This window comes from Thrips palmi, unplaced genomic scaffold (genome assembly GCF_012932325.1).
Source record: "Thrips palmi isolate BJ-2018 unplaced genomic scaffold, TpBJ-2018v1 HiC_scaffold_8, whole genome shotgun sequence".
Taxonomy (NCBI): domain Eukaryota; kingdom Metazoa; phylum Arthropoda; class Insecta; order Thysanoptera; family Thripidae; genus Thrips; species Thrips palmi.
The window spans coordinates 2,679,076-2,696,568 of NW_023144635.1; the positions used below are offsets into that span (position 1 = coordinate 2,679,076).

Here is a 17,493-nt window from a genome sequence, read left to right on the forward strand (position 1 = left end):
GCAATAGACTTCAATATGCATGTAATCAAGGATTGATTTTGTTGACATCAAGGAGAAAAGCACAGTCAAATAATAACTTTTAGATATTTTTTCCTTTTTGTTTTTCAGAATTCCAGTATGTATTAACATAGCCCACACTGCCAGCCAACAGCAAATAAGCAATTTCAGTGCCAGAAAGGTACGGGCGAAACGTTGACTTCTGAGTAGACAATTTTCAAACCATATAGTACTATCCCCCATATTGAATGGTCCCAATCCCAGAACTGAATGGAAGGCAATTTTATTTATTCATTTCCTTATTCACAGTCACTAGATCTATCAAGAATAAATTGCTCCTAATATTACATTCGGGGCCTACAAAAACAATCGTCTAGAAACTTTAAAAATAATATGTCAAAGGTTTACAGTGTCTTACATTTCAAAAGAAACCTCTTTAACTCCGAACGCGAAAAGGAAAGGAAGAGTCTAGTTAGATGTCACTGTTAAACTAACAAAGCCGCTCACTTTCGGTTTTAGTTTTATTGTGTAGAAAATGGGAGGTTGAATCGAAACCTCATTCAGAAAGATATTCCCCCATCGATGAAGAAGGCCGAGGGTCGTGATATGCAGTGGCGCAGCTCAGTGCACTCAGTGCAGCTGCTTGACCATGATTTTGAGAGTCTTGTGTGGGTCCTCTGTGGGGAAGGCGATGCCACCGTCCTCGTTCTTGTACTCCTCGTACGGCATCTCGTGGAGAGTCTGGAAGCCCATGCTTTCCGCGGCGCGCTGGGAGAACAAGCCCGTCGCGTCTTCCTTGACAAGCTGCGAAAAAATTAAAAATTTAGATGGTGAGTAAGAAGAAAGTTAGTCGCGAAGCGAAGCAACCTTGTGGGGACCCTGTGACCTGGAAGCCCGCGTCTTTGGCCGCCTGCAGGGAGCGCGCCAGCAGCGTCCTCGCCAGGCCGCGGCCCCGGTAGCGGTGGTCCACGGACAGGATGCGGCACTCGAAGATGCGGTCCACGTTGAAGGCGGCGAACAGGTCCAGCCGCCTGTTGACGCTGTACAGCAGCCCGAAGATCCGCCGGAACTTGGCGTCGTCCATGTCAGACAGCTTGGCCTGCGCCTGGTCCAGGTCGCCGGGCCAGAGCACGCCGTTGAGCGCCACCCCCACGACCTGCCGATGCATGCACCGCGTCGTCAGTAACGCTCCCGTCTGTCTCTCTCGCACCCGTGCGGGACGAGTGCGAGAGAGATAAAGGGCGTACCTGGTTGGTGGCGGCGTCCAGCGCCATCTCGGACAGGTTGTCGCGCAGCGTCTGCCGGGCGTGCTCCTCCAGCTCGCGGTGCGGCTGGCCGCGCTCGCACAGGCGCACGGACCGGTTCAGCGGCTCGTCCGCGAAGAAGCTGCAGCGGAGGTGCGCGATCACGTCGTCGAAGCGCTCCTCCGGGATGGGGCCCTCCATGCGGACGTCGCCGGACTCGTCGCCGGACGCCATCCTGGAACCTGGAACGGCGAGGCCATGGCCGTCACGCAGCGCCCGCCACCAAGCAGGCCTTCCCTGCCACCCCGGCCGTTCCCATCATCTTTCGGGCTGGAGGCTGGAGCAGCCCCCCCCCCCCTCTCACCCCCTCACCCCTTGTGCTCCACAAGCACCCCATTGTCACGGGCAAGTCACCTGCTGCGGTTCAGAGCCCCCTCCCCTCTCTCCGAGCCTCTCTCCCTCCCACCGTGACGCGACGTGACAGCTTGGCCGATCGTGGTGGAGGCACAGTGGAGGCACAGTGGTGGCGCGCCGACGAGGCCGGGCAAACAAAAAAAGACTTTCTGCCACCTTTCGGCGTTTCGCTGAGGAATGAGTCTGCCGGGCTGCTGTTGTGGAGCGCCCCCCCCCCCCTCCTTCAATTCGACCGCCAACCCCAGAGACCCAAGCCCCCTGAAAGCAGCGAGATCCTCCGCAGGTGTCCTGGAAGAATGAGAGAGCGAGAGCCCCACCACCCCCACCCTGCTACGGCAGCGTGACCGCTCTGTTCTTTTTCGCTTTTTGATGCCCAGGGTGAAAAGGACCCGGGCCGCGCGGACCACCACTGGAATATTGATTTGTGCGGCCGGCCGAAGTTCCGCCACGGTCCAGTACACCCCTGGGGCCCTGCGCTGCCCTGGGCTGCCCTGCAGGGTGCAGGGCATCAGGGGCACGGCACGGCAATCGGCCTTCCGGGCGCGACAACGCCCCGCCCCGCCCCGCCCCGCCCCGCCCCGCCCCGCCCCGCCCCCCCGCCCCCCCGCCCCGCCCCGCCACGTCGCAGTGCCCAATGAACTGGGCGCTTCACCCGCTGCTCCATCGGAGCGCCTGTGCACGACGGGATAGGCCGCCCGCTCGACACAGCTGTCCGCCACCGCTGACGGTGGCCTATCCATCCGTCTGCAGGGGCTCGGGCAGCAGGCAGGCGGGCAGCCAAGCAGCCAGGCAGCAGCACTCGGCGTCGTAAAACGTTGTCCGGGGATTCACTCCGGGGGAGCGGGGCCGCGGGTTGGAAAGGAGGGGGAGAGGCACGTTGGGGGTGGGGGGTGGAAACGCGGTCCACTGTAAAAGGGGAAGGGAAGGGGGACGCCCCATCGCACTCTGGAATAGCACTGCTGGAGCGTTTAGAAGCGTTTAGAGGATTTAGGGACGCCCCCCCCCACTCCCCTCCGCGGTCGCCAACCTCGGCCTGATAGAGGACTGCGGAACCGCGAAACTGTGCCGCGACCTCAGAAACCACAGAACCTGGTTCGGTAATTGTGCGACCAGGAGCGGGGAGAACGTCTTCAGGACAAACAGACACAGTAAACAGGACACGAAATAGGACGAATCTCGTCCAAATTGTATTCGAGGGGCTGTGGAGGAAACTGCGATGACATTCGGCTCCCGAAAGTCGGAAGGGGTGAGATGCTCCCCTGGGGGTCAGTCAGCTTGGTCGTGGGGCAAAAAGCGAGAGGGGTGGGGTGTGGATGCGCTGGAAGCTGGACGGTGGATGAAACATGGCCTTATTGGCCGGGCACACTGTACACTGTACACTCTAGGCGCCACGCGCGCAGCGGCCGCAGACCACAGGGTGGGCCGTCGGCCCGTCGGCGCCCCGGGGCCAGAGCCTTCCTTTGAGTCCCTGCTCCAGGACCCGGACTAGAGCGGGCGGACGAATCGGAAGTAGATCCCGGCCCAAAATTAAAGCGACAGAGGAGCTCTTGAGCGAGCGGCACCGTTCCATCGAGCCCGATCGAGCTTCGTGGCGGCGCGGCGCCGTCGAGTCGAAGCAGAAGCCCTTTTGGCGCCAAAAGCCCTTTTGCTCTCCGCGCGCTTATTCATTTCACTTTCCGGGGCGGGGCGTCCGGCACGCGAGGGGCCGAGATGGTGGCTGCGTGCGTGGAGGGCAGCAGGCGTGCAGCCTCTGCGGGGCGGGGCGGCGCGGGGCGGCGGCGGGGCGGGGTGGTATGGCGTTCCATCGGACGTGCCCGTCACTCACACGCTAATCCGCGTCCCTCCCCGCATTGTCATCCCTCGCAACACCCCCAACGACCACGCCCCCCCTCCCCCTCTTTTTTGCAAAGTGCTCATCTGTTCGCTTTCGCGCGCTTAGTCCGCAACGCGCGCGGCAGCAGCGTCAGTAAAAGGCAGAGAATCGCGGCTAATTTGTTGCGCGGAGGGGGAGGGGTGGAAAAGGGGGTCGCTGCTTGCGGGCCGCCAAGTCGAAGCCGCTGGGGGGCAGCGGCCTAGGGCAGCGCTCGGAGAAGAGCAGATTCCAGCGTCACTGTAGAGCCCTCTGGGAGCGAGCGTGAACCGCTGGAAGCGCTGGGAGGCGGGAGATGCAAGGGTAGCTCCAGGAGCTGGCAGGGCTTTAGACGGCGGAGCGTGGCTGGCGGCGCAGGCCGCAGCAAAGCTGATTCCGAGTCGCTCTTGTTCAGCTGGGCACCAAATTACCCGGGAAAGGGGGGAGGGGCGACCTTGACCTAGTCCGTCTCGTTCGCTCCTCGCCCCGCTCTGCCCCTGCCTTGTGACGAGCCTCCATTGCTTCCATGTCCGTGTAGATCGGGACTACCATGGCGTGGCGTGGCGTGGCGTGGCGTGGCGTGGCCGCGTCGCCAAGCCGGATGGGGGTGGGCCTTGGGCCGCTCTGCCACCGACTCACCGGATTTTCTCCTTGTCATGCGGGGCAGCGGAGCCTGAAAGCCCTTGGCAGGGGTTGAAAGCGTTGAAAGCGTCGAAAGCGCTGAAAGCGTTCGTGGCAAGGATAGCGGCTGGGCTGGTGGACCCGCAGTGTAACAGTGAAAATAACAGTGGGCCTACACATTTTCTAAAACGTGAGATCGTGATTTCTCTCCACTAATGCTGCTGTTGAGTGTGACGCGTCCACCCCTCGCTAACTTACTCACTTCGGGTGAAACATGGAATAGAATTTTCGATATGATTTATTTTCGATCCCCGACACCTTAAGTAAAACTATATTCCATGACATCAGAGAAGAGAAGGTTGACTGAGCGCCAGGCTGTCACGAGCACTGTAGCGACGTGCGCATGCTCCCAGCGGCCCGCCACAGGCAGCCCAGACAATTCCCTTAAGATCGCATGCCCCCGCCCCCACCCCTCCCCCAGCCCGGAGAACCGCACGGTGCATAGCTCCACTCACCTGCAGGCAGCGCCGTGGAACGTCTCCAGTCACTCGAGCCTCTCGCGGCGTGGCGTGGCTTGGCGTGGCTTGGCGTGGCCTGGAGTGGCGCGGCGCGGGGAGTCCACGCAGCACGCAGCCCGGGGCGGTGCTGGCGGTGCTGGCTGGCCGGGCACGTCGTCCTCGTCGTCCACGTCCTGCGGCACGGGGCGTCCTGCGGGCAGGGCGTCCGCCGTCTATCTGTTGCTGCGGGTGCCGCCGGGGCCTGGCGGGCCTGGCGGGCCTGGCGGGCTGGCGGGGTGGGTGCTGGCGTGCTGGCTGCGTGCGCCCCGTACGCTGGGACTCCAGCAGCAGGCTGGAGGCTGGGCTGGAGGCTGGGCTGGAGGCTGGGCTGGAGGGGCGAAGGCAGGCGTAGCGTGGCGCCCCCACCCTCCCTCCGTGCCCACCCCCTACCCCCTACCCCGCCCAGCACGCGCCCCCTGGCACTGCTTCGGCCCCCTGCTACCGCCACTGCCAACCCCCCGCCCCGCCCCGTCGCCACAACCCTTGCGATGCGGGCGCTGCGGGGTTGGAGGGGGCTGTTAAGGTGACGAAGAATCGGGCCCGGAGATTGGGGAGCCAAATGATTGTGGCTTTCAGCTTGGATGACAGGCCTGGCCCGGCAGCCTACCCCCCGCCCGCCAAGATGCCATCTCCCAGGCCTCTGCAGGACCGGCCGTGACTACGTGCCTTTTTTAGGGCGTCGTACCAGCCAGGGTAGGTTAGACCGGGGAATGGGTCTGAAATTCTGAAATGGCGCCGTTGCTCGCGGACGGCTCTTGCTCGCCGGTACTCTGCTGGCCCTAGGCACGAGCCGCTACAGCCCGAGCCTGGGCTACCCCCCCCCTTCCGGTTCCTCTCTTCTTCCTTGCCCTGATTGTTCGCCGAGTCCGGAGCCGCTCCGGGGCCAGCCTCCGTCTCTCCGCCTCGTTCTCGTGCCCCTGCCCCCAGTTGGAGACGGATAATTGTGTTATACGACGTGGGCCGTCTCCCTGCTGCCGATCGGGAGTACCGCCATCTCCCCCTTTCCTCGTTTGCTTACTCGCTTGGCGCGCCTGCTTCCGCGACCTCCAACTCGGAGGAGAGCGACAGGGACACGGAACACGCGCAAAGGCTTTGGTGCGACGACGGCGCGCTTGCTTCATTTCTATCTTGGTCATTCCAGGGAAGAGGTCGAGGCTTCGCATAGTTCCCTCATCCTGGACGGACACGGCAGTCGGGCTGTCTCTCTCGCTCACTAAAATGCTGCGACTCGGACGACGGGAAGACGAGTCCTTGCTCGCGTATTTGCTCGGGACCTCGCTGTTGTCAGTTCGGTTCGGGGCAGCGCCTGGCAGGGCCTCATACGTCTCCTGGCTGCGGTCTCATTTCCTTTCTGGAGCCATGCTGGAGCTCGGAGCTCAGGGCCTCACAAAAGCGAAGAAAGAAAAGAAAAATAATCCTCTTTCCTCCAGGCGGGGTCCGGACGTACCCTGTCCTGGCAGACTTCAGACTTGCGCTAAGTCTTAGCCTTCCTAGCTCTAGCGCCTCCCTCCACCCCCCGTCCTTTGCGCGACTCCCGACCTGCCTGTCCCGCGCCACGCACCCCCCATGCTTCTCTGACGTTCGGAGGGAAGTCCTCCACTAGAAAGTCAGATGTGTGCTTTTGGTTTGAATGCTTTCTACAATTTTGTTAGGGCGAAGGAGGAGAAATGAATCCAAGCATCAGGTTAAATTGTGATTACAGTACAATTATTTAATTTATTCAGGTGCCTTAAAAGGCTGGTATAACAAATATTCCACCTAGAAGAGAACTTGTTGACGGAAATGATGTTGAAGTTTGTTAGCTTTGATTCCCACCTTCATATGGTGCTTAGCTTGAACTCTCTTGATGTAGTTAATATCACGTGCTTTCCTAAAAAATAAATACACAAAGGGGAAATGAAATTAGTAAGAATCTTAAATGTAGTTGGTAACAAAATTAGAAATCCACTTTGAAATCTTACTTTGCTGCAGCAAGCTTGTCTGTTCCAGACCACCCCAATGCTCGATAGGTAGACAAGAATGAATTTAGCTTCTTTTGTGGTAATGCAACAGTACGATCTGGGTTGAGACTTTGTCTAGAAATTAAAAGTAGGAATTAAATATATGTACTTAAAAGTATTGTTTTCATTGAAGATTGTAAAAATAAATATGTTTACCTGTAGAAGACAAACAGTGATCTATGACCAATAGTGGCTCCAGAGGGTAATGTTAAGTGGTAATCACCAGTATCTAACACTGGAACCTCAACCGCTTCATCAGGGTCGGCATTGGCTCCATCTGGGTAACTCTTGCTATAATCATAGAAATCTGAATACTCAGCAAGAGCTGCACCTTCAAACAACATTCTACAGTGCCCTGTCAAAAGAGAAATAACGGTCAGTAATCATCATATAATAATGGATTGTCAATTAATAATTAAAACCTCATTTACCTTTATCAAGCATGTGCTGCTTGGCAGCATTGGCTGAATGGAAAGCACGACCTGCATCATTGCACCACAGGCACATAAACCCTTGACAGACTTTCTCTCCTAGATACATTAGTAGGCCCTGAGGATTGACAAGGAAATCGGCATCTGGGAGGAAAAATGAGTGAGCAACTGACATATGTTTCAAATTCTTCAGAAAATTGCTGCTATGATGGGAACAAAACAAACAATCGTTGTGGAAAATAGGATTGTCTTCATCTTTCCAGTCGTCATCCCATTCGTCTGAATCAACTTCCTCGATCTCGGAGTCTGTGTCCATTGCATCGTCGTCTTTGGATGACTCATCTTTGACTGATGACTGAACTGAAGGTGCTGTTTTGACTCTAGTGGACTGAATACTTTGTCCATCGAGAATACCACCTTCCTCGTTGATTTCCTTCAATTTCAGCTTGTGTTTGTTTGAATTGATGTGGTTGTCCATTGCCTTTTGATTGGTGAAAGATTTGCGACAGACGTTGCAACGAATGGACACCTCCCGAGCGTTAGCCTCGTCGGTTTCTCTCTGGGTTACGACACGGCGATTGAATTCTTCGACCGTCACTGGAGGCAAATCTGCCACTTTTCTCTTGAGGTTGTAGCGATGCCAGTCTGTCTTGTAGTGGGTGCGCTGCCCCTCGGCATCGTGGAAGGCCACTCGGCACGTAATGCACGTGAACGTTGATGTCATGATGAACACCTGTACCAAAAGACGAGCAACTGAGAACGGGTGCCACAACAAACACAATACGCGGACGGCAACCAGACGAAACTTTGGCTTAAGTACCAAAGATAACCTACACACCTTGTGCGGAGCACTGCACAGTAGTTGTCCGTCTGTCTTCTGTCTGTTGTCAAGTGATCATGACGTCATGCGCGTCAGCCTGAGCAACAATGCAATAAGTGAAACCTGCTCATGTGATGGAAAAAGAGACATTGCTCTTGCAAAAATGGTTTCAAACATTTAAAAAGTCTCAATTTAAATGTCTAAACACACAAATTTACTATTCTGGAGTGAGCAAGATTTTTCAAAGTTGTACATTTTATTGCTTTGGGTTGGTGCTTTTGTTCCGCGACAGTGCTGCTGCCTACACTGTGACGTCACTTCCCGTATAAATATTTATTTATTTCGTCTATTCTCGCAGATATTTCGCGTGTTCTATCGCAGGTGAGTGTGCAATACCTTTGATTTAAATCGGTATTTAATTTAGGCGGTGACGGCAGGCGTGTACTTCGATGATAAGTATTGCGTGTGTCGTTCATGAACCTTGCGCGGTGTTACGTGATTCTCGTCATCATCATCGTCAGTTCAGTCCACAGTCGCTCAGTTGAGTCTGTTCGCTCAGCTCAGTGTGCTTTGCGTGCGTGCATCAAGCGTGTTGAAGCACGTCTTGTCTCATTCTTCCCCTCAGGAGACTTCTCCCAATTTTTGTAAGGATTCACATTGTTGGCCGAAGCTCCGGGTTCCGTTCTCGCACGGTAGCTAGGCACCGATTGTTTCCCCGTCTTTGTTGATTTTGCAAGAATGGTGGTGTTTTCCTTGTTCCAGACGGCGCATAGGGGGACCAGGCAGTGAGCCCCGCTGCAACTCTTGTGTGCTGCCGATATTTTGATTATTCGTCGCAGTACTGCTACCGTCCAATAGGGCGTTACCCGGTTTTTATGACTTTCCGTAGCTGCAAAGGTGAGTCTTTTCTTTCCAACAATAAGAAATGTGGCCAGCCCGTTTGGAGTTCGCCTTGCGAGATAGTCTCAGTCTGCCCAGCAACAGAGGGTCGCCCAAAGGATTAGCAGTGGTATCTTGCCATCGGTTTTGAAATACCTGACAGTAGCGGCCTGTTCTTTGCTCCTGAACTTCACCTATGTCTAACTGCACTCAGGATTCTGGAATATTTCAGGTGTGAAAATCATCTTGCCTTGTGATAAGTCTGTGTTAGAGTAATTTATTTATAACTTTCTTGCCAGTTTAATTAGATATGAAGAGGAATAAAAGGCCAAACATTCCTATTTAGGTATAAATTTTGAAGTCTTATTGTAAATATTTTATTTATTGGCATCAGCAATCCAATATTAACATGTTTTAGGTTAGGTCTTCTTGCTGCATTGCCCTAGGTCACTCTGGTTCCAGTTCTAAACCAATGATAGGAATCTACAATGGCTGCTTTTATTTTCTGTGATATGTTCGTTGCGAGACGGGCATTCATAATGTCAGTATTGCGTTCCATCTAGTTTCGACACGGGATCTTTCGCGAACTGCCTGTTCACAAGCTTAAAGTTGAGGATTTCCGATTTGGAGGGCTGTGTAATTGTTTTAGCAATCTCACCTTTGATTGCTGAATATATTGTTGGTCAGCATCAAATAAATGTGAGCAGCACGGTGTATAATTATTTTTTGTTATTTTTAAACTATTATATCCAGCTAAATATAAATTAGAAACAGCAGACAGATGTATTAAGAATTTCTCTATCGGACACAATTGGAAACTGCTGGATATCCTCTATATTTAGCTGTAGATAAAACATCCATTTAGTTCCCTGCTGCTAAAAATGGCACTTCTGTTTTTCCCAAGCAGCTAATTTTGAGCTGAATTGATTCTCCTCTCTTTACAAAGCCTGCGAATGTGATGCTTGAATTGAAACATGGATTTTTTCCCCTATCAACATTCTCCAGTCACTTTATTTGGGCAAGAAAATGATAAGAAAATGTCGAAATGTCATTTTTCTGAGGCATGGACTGCCGCTGCGCGCGGTGTACTCGGTGGCATGCGGCGCCGCGTATCAACAATTTTTTTTAATCTTTTGTTGTTTTTTTTTCTTTTTGTGGTTGGATGGGTACAGTAGTGTGCGCGTTTCCCGAACTCAGTCAGCCTTTCTGCGGGTCGGGCCGGGCAAGCAGGGCAAGCAGGGCAGTCGGCCGCCCGATTCCTACCCGTGCCATGCCCTCGAGTGTGGCGTGAGGAGCGTGAGGCGGCGGTAGCGCTGGGTAGCGCGCCGCGGCGGTAGCGGCCACAGTGTAGCGGCCGCGGCCCGGTGGCGGCATGGCGGCGGCGCCGGGGCCCACGCACGGCCACTTCGTACTCGGCGCGACTCGGTATCGCCTTGCGCGCCTTGCCGCTCATTCCCTGAAGCAGTCCATGGGTGGCTGACGTCCTGGCCAGAGAGGCCGGGCCGGGGCTGCCGCGACGCCACGGTCTTGCCGAGGCCGGCTTGCGGGCGCCCAGGTGAGGGTCACGGGGTGCTTGGGCGGGCTGGGCGCTGGGCTGGGCGTCGGTGTGGGTTCAGACCCGTGCAGGCCGGAAAGCGCCGCCGCGCCGCGGACTATGACGTGGCCGTCGGGGCGGAGCGGGCGGAGCCGAGCCAGGCAGTCCAGTTGTTTGCTTTGGCCCCTGGTCAGCCCGGTCCGTCTGCTTGGCGGCTGGCCAGCGGAGCCAGCGGCCGAGCCTCGCGAGTTCCTCGACGTGGACGTGGACGCCCCGCGGCACGCGGCACGCGGTGGAAGGGGGAGGGGCCGAGGGGCCCCGGGCCGCCGGCCGTGCCTGTCTGGAGTTCCATCGCTGCACCCTATCTTATCACGGCTTTGGCCTTGACGCGGGACGCGGTACGGCCCTCGGCCGCCGCGTCCGCCGCGTCAACGTGCATCCTCGAGATCACGCGGACGGAGGACTGCCGGGGGGAAACCCCGACACAGCACGTCATCATCGAAAAGTAAAAGTGCGAGGGGAATGCTTGGCCGTGTGGACGCCCTGGCGTACGCCGGCGTGGCGGGCTGCTGGCACGGAATGCTAGGAGGATCGTGCGCTAGTGGACCTCCTCGAAGGTCCCAAGTGGGTCGCGGGCCGACCGCGCGAAAGCCCCGCCGATTCTCCAGTTCCAGCCTTCCAGCCGCCCGGCCGTTGTCGGTTGGGGCTCGGCTCCTTGCAGCGCAGTGGGGCTCAGCCTCGCGAACGTGAAGTGCCGGGGTTCAGATTGGAGGGGCTCGGCCCGCTGGGGCGTGGCGTGCCCCTGACACGGCGTGCCGCGCCCTGCCGCGGGCCCGTTCACCTTCGCACACCTCGCAGTTCGCAAACACTCGGTCTGCCGCCCCTCCCCTCCCCGCTGCCGTTCCCGGGCGGCAAGCGGCAATGCGCGCACCCACCAATCAATTCTTTTCTATTTGGCTAAACTCGTTGGCCTGAGCGTCGTGCTGCAGGGGTGTGGCCTGGTGAGGCGGTGGGCCTGGCCACCCCGACGGGCCTCTCGGTGCACGATGCACACGGTCGTTGAGGCGGGCCGTTTGCGTCCCGCGACCGCGACGTGGCGGTCTGTCCGGAGCCACAGGTGCTGCTTGCTGGCCGCGTTGGCCTGACGGCAAGCTGACGGCAAGCCTGACGTGCTGCTCGCTGCTGCTCGCACGTCGTCTCGCGTGCGGTGGCCTGGGCCGGCCCGGGCCATTCCCGCTCGCGCCCGTATCGCCACCGCGGTGACGAAGGTGTCGTCATCCGTCCGTCCGGTCGGTAACGATAGCGCCGCGGGCGGCAGGCCGCGTGGCGCCGTCACGCGTCCGCGGTGGGCGGCCAGGGCCAGGTACTGGCAGATCAGAGGCTTGGCGGACCTGCAGGCTTTCCTGCAGGCTGATTCCGAGAGTCGTTTTCGTCGCTCTGTCTCTCTCGCACATATACGGGACGCCCCACGAGTGCGAGAGAGACAGAGCGACGAAAACGACTCTCGGAATCAGCCTGCTGGGCTTTCCCTGGACGCCGAGGCTCTCCTGCTCTTTCCCAGGACGCCGAGGCTTTCCTTGGCGCCGAGGCTTTCCTGGGCTTTCCCTGGACGCGGCAGCCGGCCGCTGGACTTGCTTGCGTGCTGCGTGGCGTGGCGACGCTCGCCGCGGCCGGACCGAGCGGGGGCGGCGGGGGCGGGGAAGGGGCGCACCTGGGGGTGGGGCAGGGACTGGACGGGCGGCGAGGGGCAGCCAGCAGCCAGGGACTGGGGACGGCGACGCATGGTGGGTGGCGGCCCGGCTGGCCCCGGGGGGTGGCCATGCCCGTCATGCCCGCCATGCCCCGCGCCGTCCGATCGAAGCAGCACCGAGCCTCGCCGAGCCGCGCGGCCTGGGGAAGGCAGGCGAGGCATGGGGGTGGGTGTCGGGCTGCCGGGGCCTCGCTGGGGGTTGGTGTGGTGGTCGCCCTGCCAGCCCTGCCAGCCCTGCTTGCGAAGGCTCTCGTTCCTTGACTGACCCGGTCGCGGCTGCTCGTGTGTCGTTGGGAGTTTCTTTCCCGTTTTCTCGCCTTTCATCTTTTCGAGTCGGTGTTCATCACCGCCTCCGAAGAAACACTGACTTCCTTCCTTCTGGTTGTCCGGCACTTCGCGAGCGGAGGGGACTTCTCCACACGCTTGCTCAAACATATGGTGCTATCCAGAGCTGGTGAGGATCCGGGTTCCATCTTGGTTGCGCTGGGCTCCTGCCCCCGTGCACCCCGTGGCCGTGCAAGGGCCGTGCAGGGGCCGTAGTCCTGGCTGGGTGCCCTTTTCCTTTATTTAGTCCTTGAATGCTGCTTTAAACTAGGAGCCCTAGTTATTGTCCTACCCTAGTCTTGTAGTCTGAGCGGCCGCCTCCGCGCGCCGTTGGGCTATTTTTGTTTTCCTGGACGGTCCGTGCTGGTGCAGGCTCCATTGAACTGATTCCAGCTGGTGTTAGCGCGCTGGTGCCGATAGGTTTTAAAATGTTGGATTGTGGTGAACTGTTACTTAATTAGGGTGGAGTTTCAGAACAAATTTAAATTATTTTCAATTGACTGTGTTCAAGTGTGTGTAAATGTTTAAAATATCTCTTAAAAATAACCTCTTTTATTTTGTTGCAGAAACTTGGACAGTATCCAGAGGTAGATCTGGGAGTTCTCCTATAGCACAAGAGCCCGGTCGTGGCCCAGGAGGGAGGTGTATGATTTCATATCAGCCGCACGGGCCTATCAGTCATAGGTTTGTACACATTTTATTAAAAAGAAAGTATTGAATATATTTATGTCTATATTCCCTGATATTGAATATTTTATTTCTCCCAGGACAACAAAATTTTCCAGTAACCGACATAGGAAATCGCAACCATTTAGAGAAACGTGACTAGGTCACCCAACCACCACCATTACGCCCCCATTGTTCCTACACTAACTCACAACCGCCAGCAACGCTGTCATCATAGCACTGCTATTATCCCCCTCATCACGCCGACTATAAAGACTACAACTTCACCTGCTGAGAGGCAGGCCTCCACAATTTTTTTCATAAGGCACGCAAGCCCTGATATAGGAGGTAATTCATCTCATCTTGCATTTTATATTTAATTGTGATTTTCTGGGTAGTTAATATTTTAATTAATTTTTAGACCTAGTTAAGAAGAAGAGTAACAGATCTCGCCACCATGAGTCTGAACGTGAACCGTGCGGTGAGCGATGCCTTCTACAGGTACAAGATGCCCCGGATCCTTGCCAAAGTTGAAGGCAAGGGCAATGGCATCAAAACTGTCATTGTGAACATGGCTGAAGTTGCAAAGGCACTTGGACGTCCTGCCACGTGTAAGCACTTTAACAAATGGTTTCCAATGAAGTTGTTTTTATTAATCTCAATACTTATTGCTATCTTTTGTTTTATTTTTTCACATGTAGACCCAACCAAATATTTTGGTTGTGAATTGGGTGCGCAAACCAACTTTGACTTCAAGAATGATCGTTACATTGTGAATGGATCTCATGACGCTGTAAAATTGCAAGATCTTCTTGATGGCTTCATTCGGAAATTTGTGTTGTGTCCACAATGCGATAATCCTGAAACTGTTCTTAGTGTGCAAGCCAAGAAAGGCATCATCAGTCAGGGCTGCAAAGCTTGTGGCTATCATGGAACCCTTGATTTTAATCACAAACTGAACACGTACATTTTGAAAAATCCCCCAAGTAAGTGCATCTTTTTCAATTTTTTTTTTGCTTTTAATTAATAGATGTATTGTTTCTTACAATGTTTTCTGTTCTGTCCAGCTACCAACCCTGCCACGCAAGGTTCTTCCCTGACCGAAGGCAAACGCTCAAGGCGCACCAAGAAGGTTAACGGTGAAAATGGTGAAAATGGAGAAAACCGCTCTTCTGACAATGACAATGAAGGAGACCCCAACGTTGAGGCACCAGAAGTAGCTGTGAGTGGAACAAGCCTCATTTTTCTTGTATCGGAGAGATGTTTATGATTTTTAATTTATCTTTTGCCTTGTAGGATGATGATGAACCAGAGTGGAAAGTGGATTGCTCTGAAGAAGCAGTTCGTGCTCGTCTTCAGGATCTGACTGACGGAGCTAAAGGGATGACCATCTCTGATGACTTGGAGAAAACTGAGAAAGAACGCATGGACATCTTCTATAACTTCGTGAAGCAGCGCCGTGATGCTGGGACATTGTTGCAGCCTAATGCTCCGCGTGAAATTCTCACTCAGGCCGAGCACATGGAGATCAAAACCAAGGCTCCACTTGTTTTGGCTGAACTTTTGCTGTCAGAAAAAATCCATCTTGAGGTATGTCTACTTTTTCTCTCAACCTTGCTGTCAAATTAATCATTAGTATTGGTTTCTTACCTCCAACCTTTGGTCACTTTTTCAGATCAAGAAATACCGTGTTCTGTTCCTGCGTTTCACCCATGAAGATCTGAAGGCCCAGAAGTACTTCATCGGAGGCATTGAGCAAATTATTGCCCTACACAAGGATCTGCTTCTCCCGAAGGTGCCTGCCATCCTGAAGGTAAGTTTTGTTTTCCTCATACATATTTTTAAGGAAAGTTACGTATCAACTTGGAATAAATTTTGCATCTTTCTTCTAGATTTTGTATGATGCCGACATACTAGAGGAGAAGGCCCTTCTGGATTGGGATAGCAAGGTCAGCAAGAAGTATGTTTCTCGTGACCTGAGTGAAGAGATTCATGCAAGGGCTCAACCTTTCATCAACTGGCTGAAGGAGGCTGAAGAAGAAGAATCTGAATCAGAAGAGGAAGAAGATGACGACCTTGAGGCAAGTTGACACTTATTTTTGAAAGCAGCTTTATTTTGAGTCAATGATATTTTGTCTTATTTTGCTGAGATTTAAATTAATTGCTGGTATTACCTCCTAACAGATTGAATATGATGATCGTGCGAAGACCTCACCTCTGAAGGAGCAGCCCAAGTCAGTGAGCAAGCCTAAGCCTGCTGCTGATGAAGAGGATGACTTTGATATTGATGCCATTTAAGTGTGGTGGGGGCATTATCAGCACTCCCAGAGGAACTTTTTAAGGTTTTTGTAGTGTTATTAAAATGCACAAAAATTTGAAGAAAATTTCAAAAGCCCAAAAATAGGTCATTGTAGGTCATTCTATGACAGAATCTTTATAAATGCTTCTTTTCTTTCCTTTAGTCTAACTAGTTCTTAAAGTGTAGAGAACATGCATTACATTTGTTAAAGAAAAGAAACTTATGTATGATAACTATTTAATGAAGATCTAATGGTCAGGAAGTTTTAGCTGAGTGACTGTAGTCTTTTCTGGTTTGAGTAGTAGTGACAATTTCCTCTGGGAGCTTTATTATAATGCTATATCATAGCCATTTCTGCTTATTTCTGGTTTTGCATACACTTCTGTAGAACTTATCTTTGAATTAACTGACAGCGCTTGTTGGTGGAATGTGGTTAGTTTATTTCCTATTATTCTATTTTCCTTTCTTTTAATTTTATGTTACCATCTCGTAAGGAATCCATCATATTTGCTTCAGACTTCGGTGATATTTCTCTTAAGTTAAGACAGCAGATAAAATATCCAATGGCTCCCTTTTATCCTGAATCTTAGTTTGGAAAGTCTCAATTTGTAACTTGTAATGGAATTTGTCCTTTTTGGAAGACTGGAATAACGAAATGATTTTTGACTGGTGGACACCTGTGCCTGACTTGGATAGACTAGTTATAGACGAGGGAACTTAGTGGAAAATCATGCTTATCTGATGAATTCCTTAATGAAACTGTCCTTAGTTAGTTTCATTTTTATTATTATTTTTAATGTACTTCTATCTTACATTGTCCTTGTCCAAAATCATTCTGTGTTCTCTGTTCAAATTTGCACTGTTTTCCTGTTGGTTATTGTGTTTTTGTTTTATTGGTCTGTTTACTGATTATTACCTTGATCACTACACTCTCTGTGGAGTACAGTACACCAGCAGTACACTGTGTACAGCTGGCTCAACTATTTGCAACCATTTGTGTTTGTGCACAATTCTGTCACTTTTAGTCTAACATCTTTTTTAAAGAAACAAGATAATGAGACTGTGTTTAGAAATGATTGAATTGTCTTTTATTATCATAAAGCAATTTTTTGCTTTCTTGTATGTATTGTCTTAAATTTTCTGCTGTGTTAATTCCAATATCATGGTGTTTATTGATAATATTGATGAATCAAATTGTTAAATGGATCATGTTTGTAGAGACCAAAGTAAACCTTTTTTGGTGTCATATTTTTCTCTCTTTTTTACCCTCAACCCTTACTATCTACATTTAATCACCAAAATCCACACCTAAACCCACGAGTAATTAGCAGCATACCAAAGCAAAAATTTAGGATATCAAAATTTCAAGGCGTACTGCGCAGCAGAACAACAAAATAGAGAAAGCCTTACATTTAGAGTAGAAGATAACTTTTTTGTGTCGGTTTTAAAACTGTTGAAAATTGAAACCTTAAGCAGTTTTCACCTAGCAGTTCTATTCTACCTTCCTCTGGCCTGCTGCTAACATCGGCGACCCGTGGCGCTACCTCACGGACCCGCGGGAACTACTGATATGGCGGGAGATTTTGAACTTGGAACATATCAAAAAAGGTTTGGGAAGTGAATTTTGATCTGTATGACCTTAATTCTAATGAAGATGCTTCCCATGATAAAATATTGTGGCCTAAAGTGGATCCCAGGCACATAATTGACTACTTTTTGGTGTTCCCAAGAGCTCGGGTTGGGGTGGTCCGACTAAAGCTTTCTCGACATCTTTTTTTTTTTTAGACCTACTGCTTTTTCTTGAATTATTGATTGACTTCTTTTGTATGTTTTGTGATCACTGATCATGTTAACCTACTGTTTCATTAGAACTGCAATGTTACTTCTTCTTGAACAATTGAGTGAAAAACTTATTTATGCAGCTTTTTTCTTTCTCTTTTTGTACGCAAATGAAGAGAAAAATTGATGTTTCTCACCTTCGTTCAAAGTTTGTATTAATTAAATCTTAATATACACTAACAAATTGCTCACTTGCTCGCCCTTATCACAGTTTATAAAGAAATCGACACTACAGCCATAATTCTCTCTTAACTGTGATAGTAAGGGCG

The 17,493-nt window shown here is 52.4% G+C and overlaps 3 protein-coding genes across 6 annotated transcripts; 1 reads left to right on the forward strand and 2 right to left on the reverse strand.

The window, feature by feature from the left end:
* Nucleotides 1-73: 73 nt before the first annotated feature.
* LOC117653949 (dopamine N-acetyltransferase) lies at nt 74-4,713 on the reverse strand. The gene is made up of 4 exons (XM_034400007.1): nt 4,641-4,713; nt 1,245-1,483; nt 884-1,153; nt 74-801 (listed from the first exon to the last, which is right to left on the reverse strand). The coding sequence occupies exons 2-4, from the start codon at nt 1,473-1,475 to the stop codon at nt 628-630; spliced, it is 675 nt and encodes a 224-aa protein (XP_034255898.1). The 5' UTR covers nt 1,476-1,483; nt 4,641-4,713; the 3' UTR covers nt 74-627.
* Nucleotides 4,714-6,367: 1,654 nt separating this feature from the next.
* On the reverse strand, nt 6,368-8,049 carry LOC117653388 (zinc finger protein 622). The gene is made up of 5 exons (XM_034399034.1): nt 7,952-8,049; nt 7,114-7,846; nt 6,839-7,037; nt 6,644-6,757; nt 6,368-6,552 (listed from the first exon to the last, which is right to left on the reverse strand). Exons 2-5 carry the CDS (start codon nt 7,835-7,837, stop codon nt 6,441-6,443), a joined length of 1,149 nt encoding a protein of 382 aa, XP_034254925.1. The 5' UTR covers nt 7,838-7,846; nt 7,952-8,049; the 3' UTR covers nt 6,368-6,440.
* A 155-nt stretch (nt 8,050-8,204) lies between these two features.
* LOC117653387 (eukaryotic translation initiation factor 5) lies at nt 8,205-16,633 on the forward strand. 4 transcript variants are annotated; one of them, XM_034399030.1, is made up of 11 exons: nt 8,205-8,314; nt 8,696-8,830; nt 12,987-13,104; nt 13,188-13,434; nt 13,508-13,697; nt 13,788-14,072; nt 14,154-14,308; nt 14,383-14,676; nt 14,762-14,899; nt 14,979-15,167; nt 15,271-16,633. In XM_034399030.1, exons 5-11 carry the CDS (start codon nt 13,544-13,546, stop codon nt 15,382-15,384), a joined length of 1,329 nt encoding a protein of 442 aa, XP_034254921.1. In that variant the 5' UTR covers nt 8,205-8,314; nt 8,696-8,830; nt 12,987-13,104; nt 13,188-13,434; nt 13,508-13,543; the 3' UTR covers nt 15,385-16,633. The 4 variants fall into 4 exon arrangements, with proteins under 4 accessions (XP_034254921.1, XP_034254920.1, XP_034254923.1 ...); XM_034399029.1 differs by lacking the exon at nt 8,205-8,314 and adding an exon at nt 8,418-8,577; XM_034399032.1 differs by lacking the exons at nt 8,205-8,314; nt 8,696-8,830 and adding an exon at nt 10,337-10,367.
* Nucleotides 16,634-17,493: the final 860 nt, after the last annotated feature.

Excerpts from the sequence above, each read along its gene's own strand:
- LOC117653949 (XM_034400007.1), bottom strand. The coding sequence starts at position 1,475 with ATGGCGTCCGGCGACGAGTCCGGCGACGTCCGCATGGAGGGCCCCATC. Across the intron at positions 1,154-1,244 it reads TGGACGCCGCCACCAACCAG|GTCGTGGGGGTGGCGCTCAA; the intron begins GTACGCCCTTTA and ends ATGCATCGGCAG. Across the intron at positions 802-883 it reads CCAAAGACGCGGGCTTCCAG|CTTGTCAAGGAAGACGCGAC; the intron begins GTCACAGGGTCC and ends ATTTTTTCGCAG.
- LOC117653388 (XM_034399034.1), bottom strand. The coding sequence starts at position 7,837 with ATGACATCAACGTTCACGTGCATTACGTGCCGAGTGGCCTTCCACGAT. Across the intron at positions 6,758-6,838 it reads TCACTGTTTGTCTTCTACAG|ACAAAGTCTCAACCCAGATC; the intron begins GTAAACATATTT and ends TTTAATTTCTAG. Across the intron at positions 6,553-6,643 it reads GACAAGCTTGCTGCAGCAAA|GAAAGCACGTGATATTAACT; the intron begins GTAAGATTTCAA and ends TTTATTTTTTAG.
- LOC117653387 (XM_034399030.1), top strand. The coding sequence starts at position 13,544 with ATGAGTCTGAACGTGAACCGTGCGGTGAGCGATGCCTTCTACAGGTAC. Across the intron at positions 14,677-14,761 it reads CAGAAAAAATCCATCTTGAG|ATCAAGAAATACCGTGTTCT; the intron begins GTATGTCTACTT and ends TCACTTTTTCAG. Across the intron at positions 14,900-14,978 it reads AGGTGCCTGCCATCCTGAAG|ATTTTGTATGATGCCGACAT; the intron begins GTAAGTTTTGTT and ends TCTTTCTTCTAG.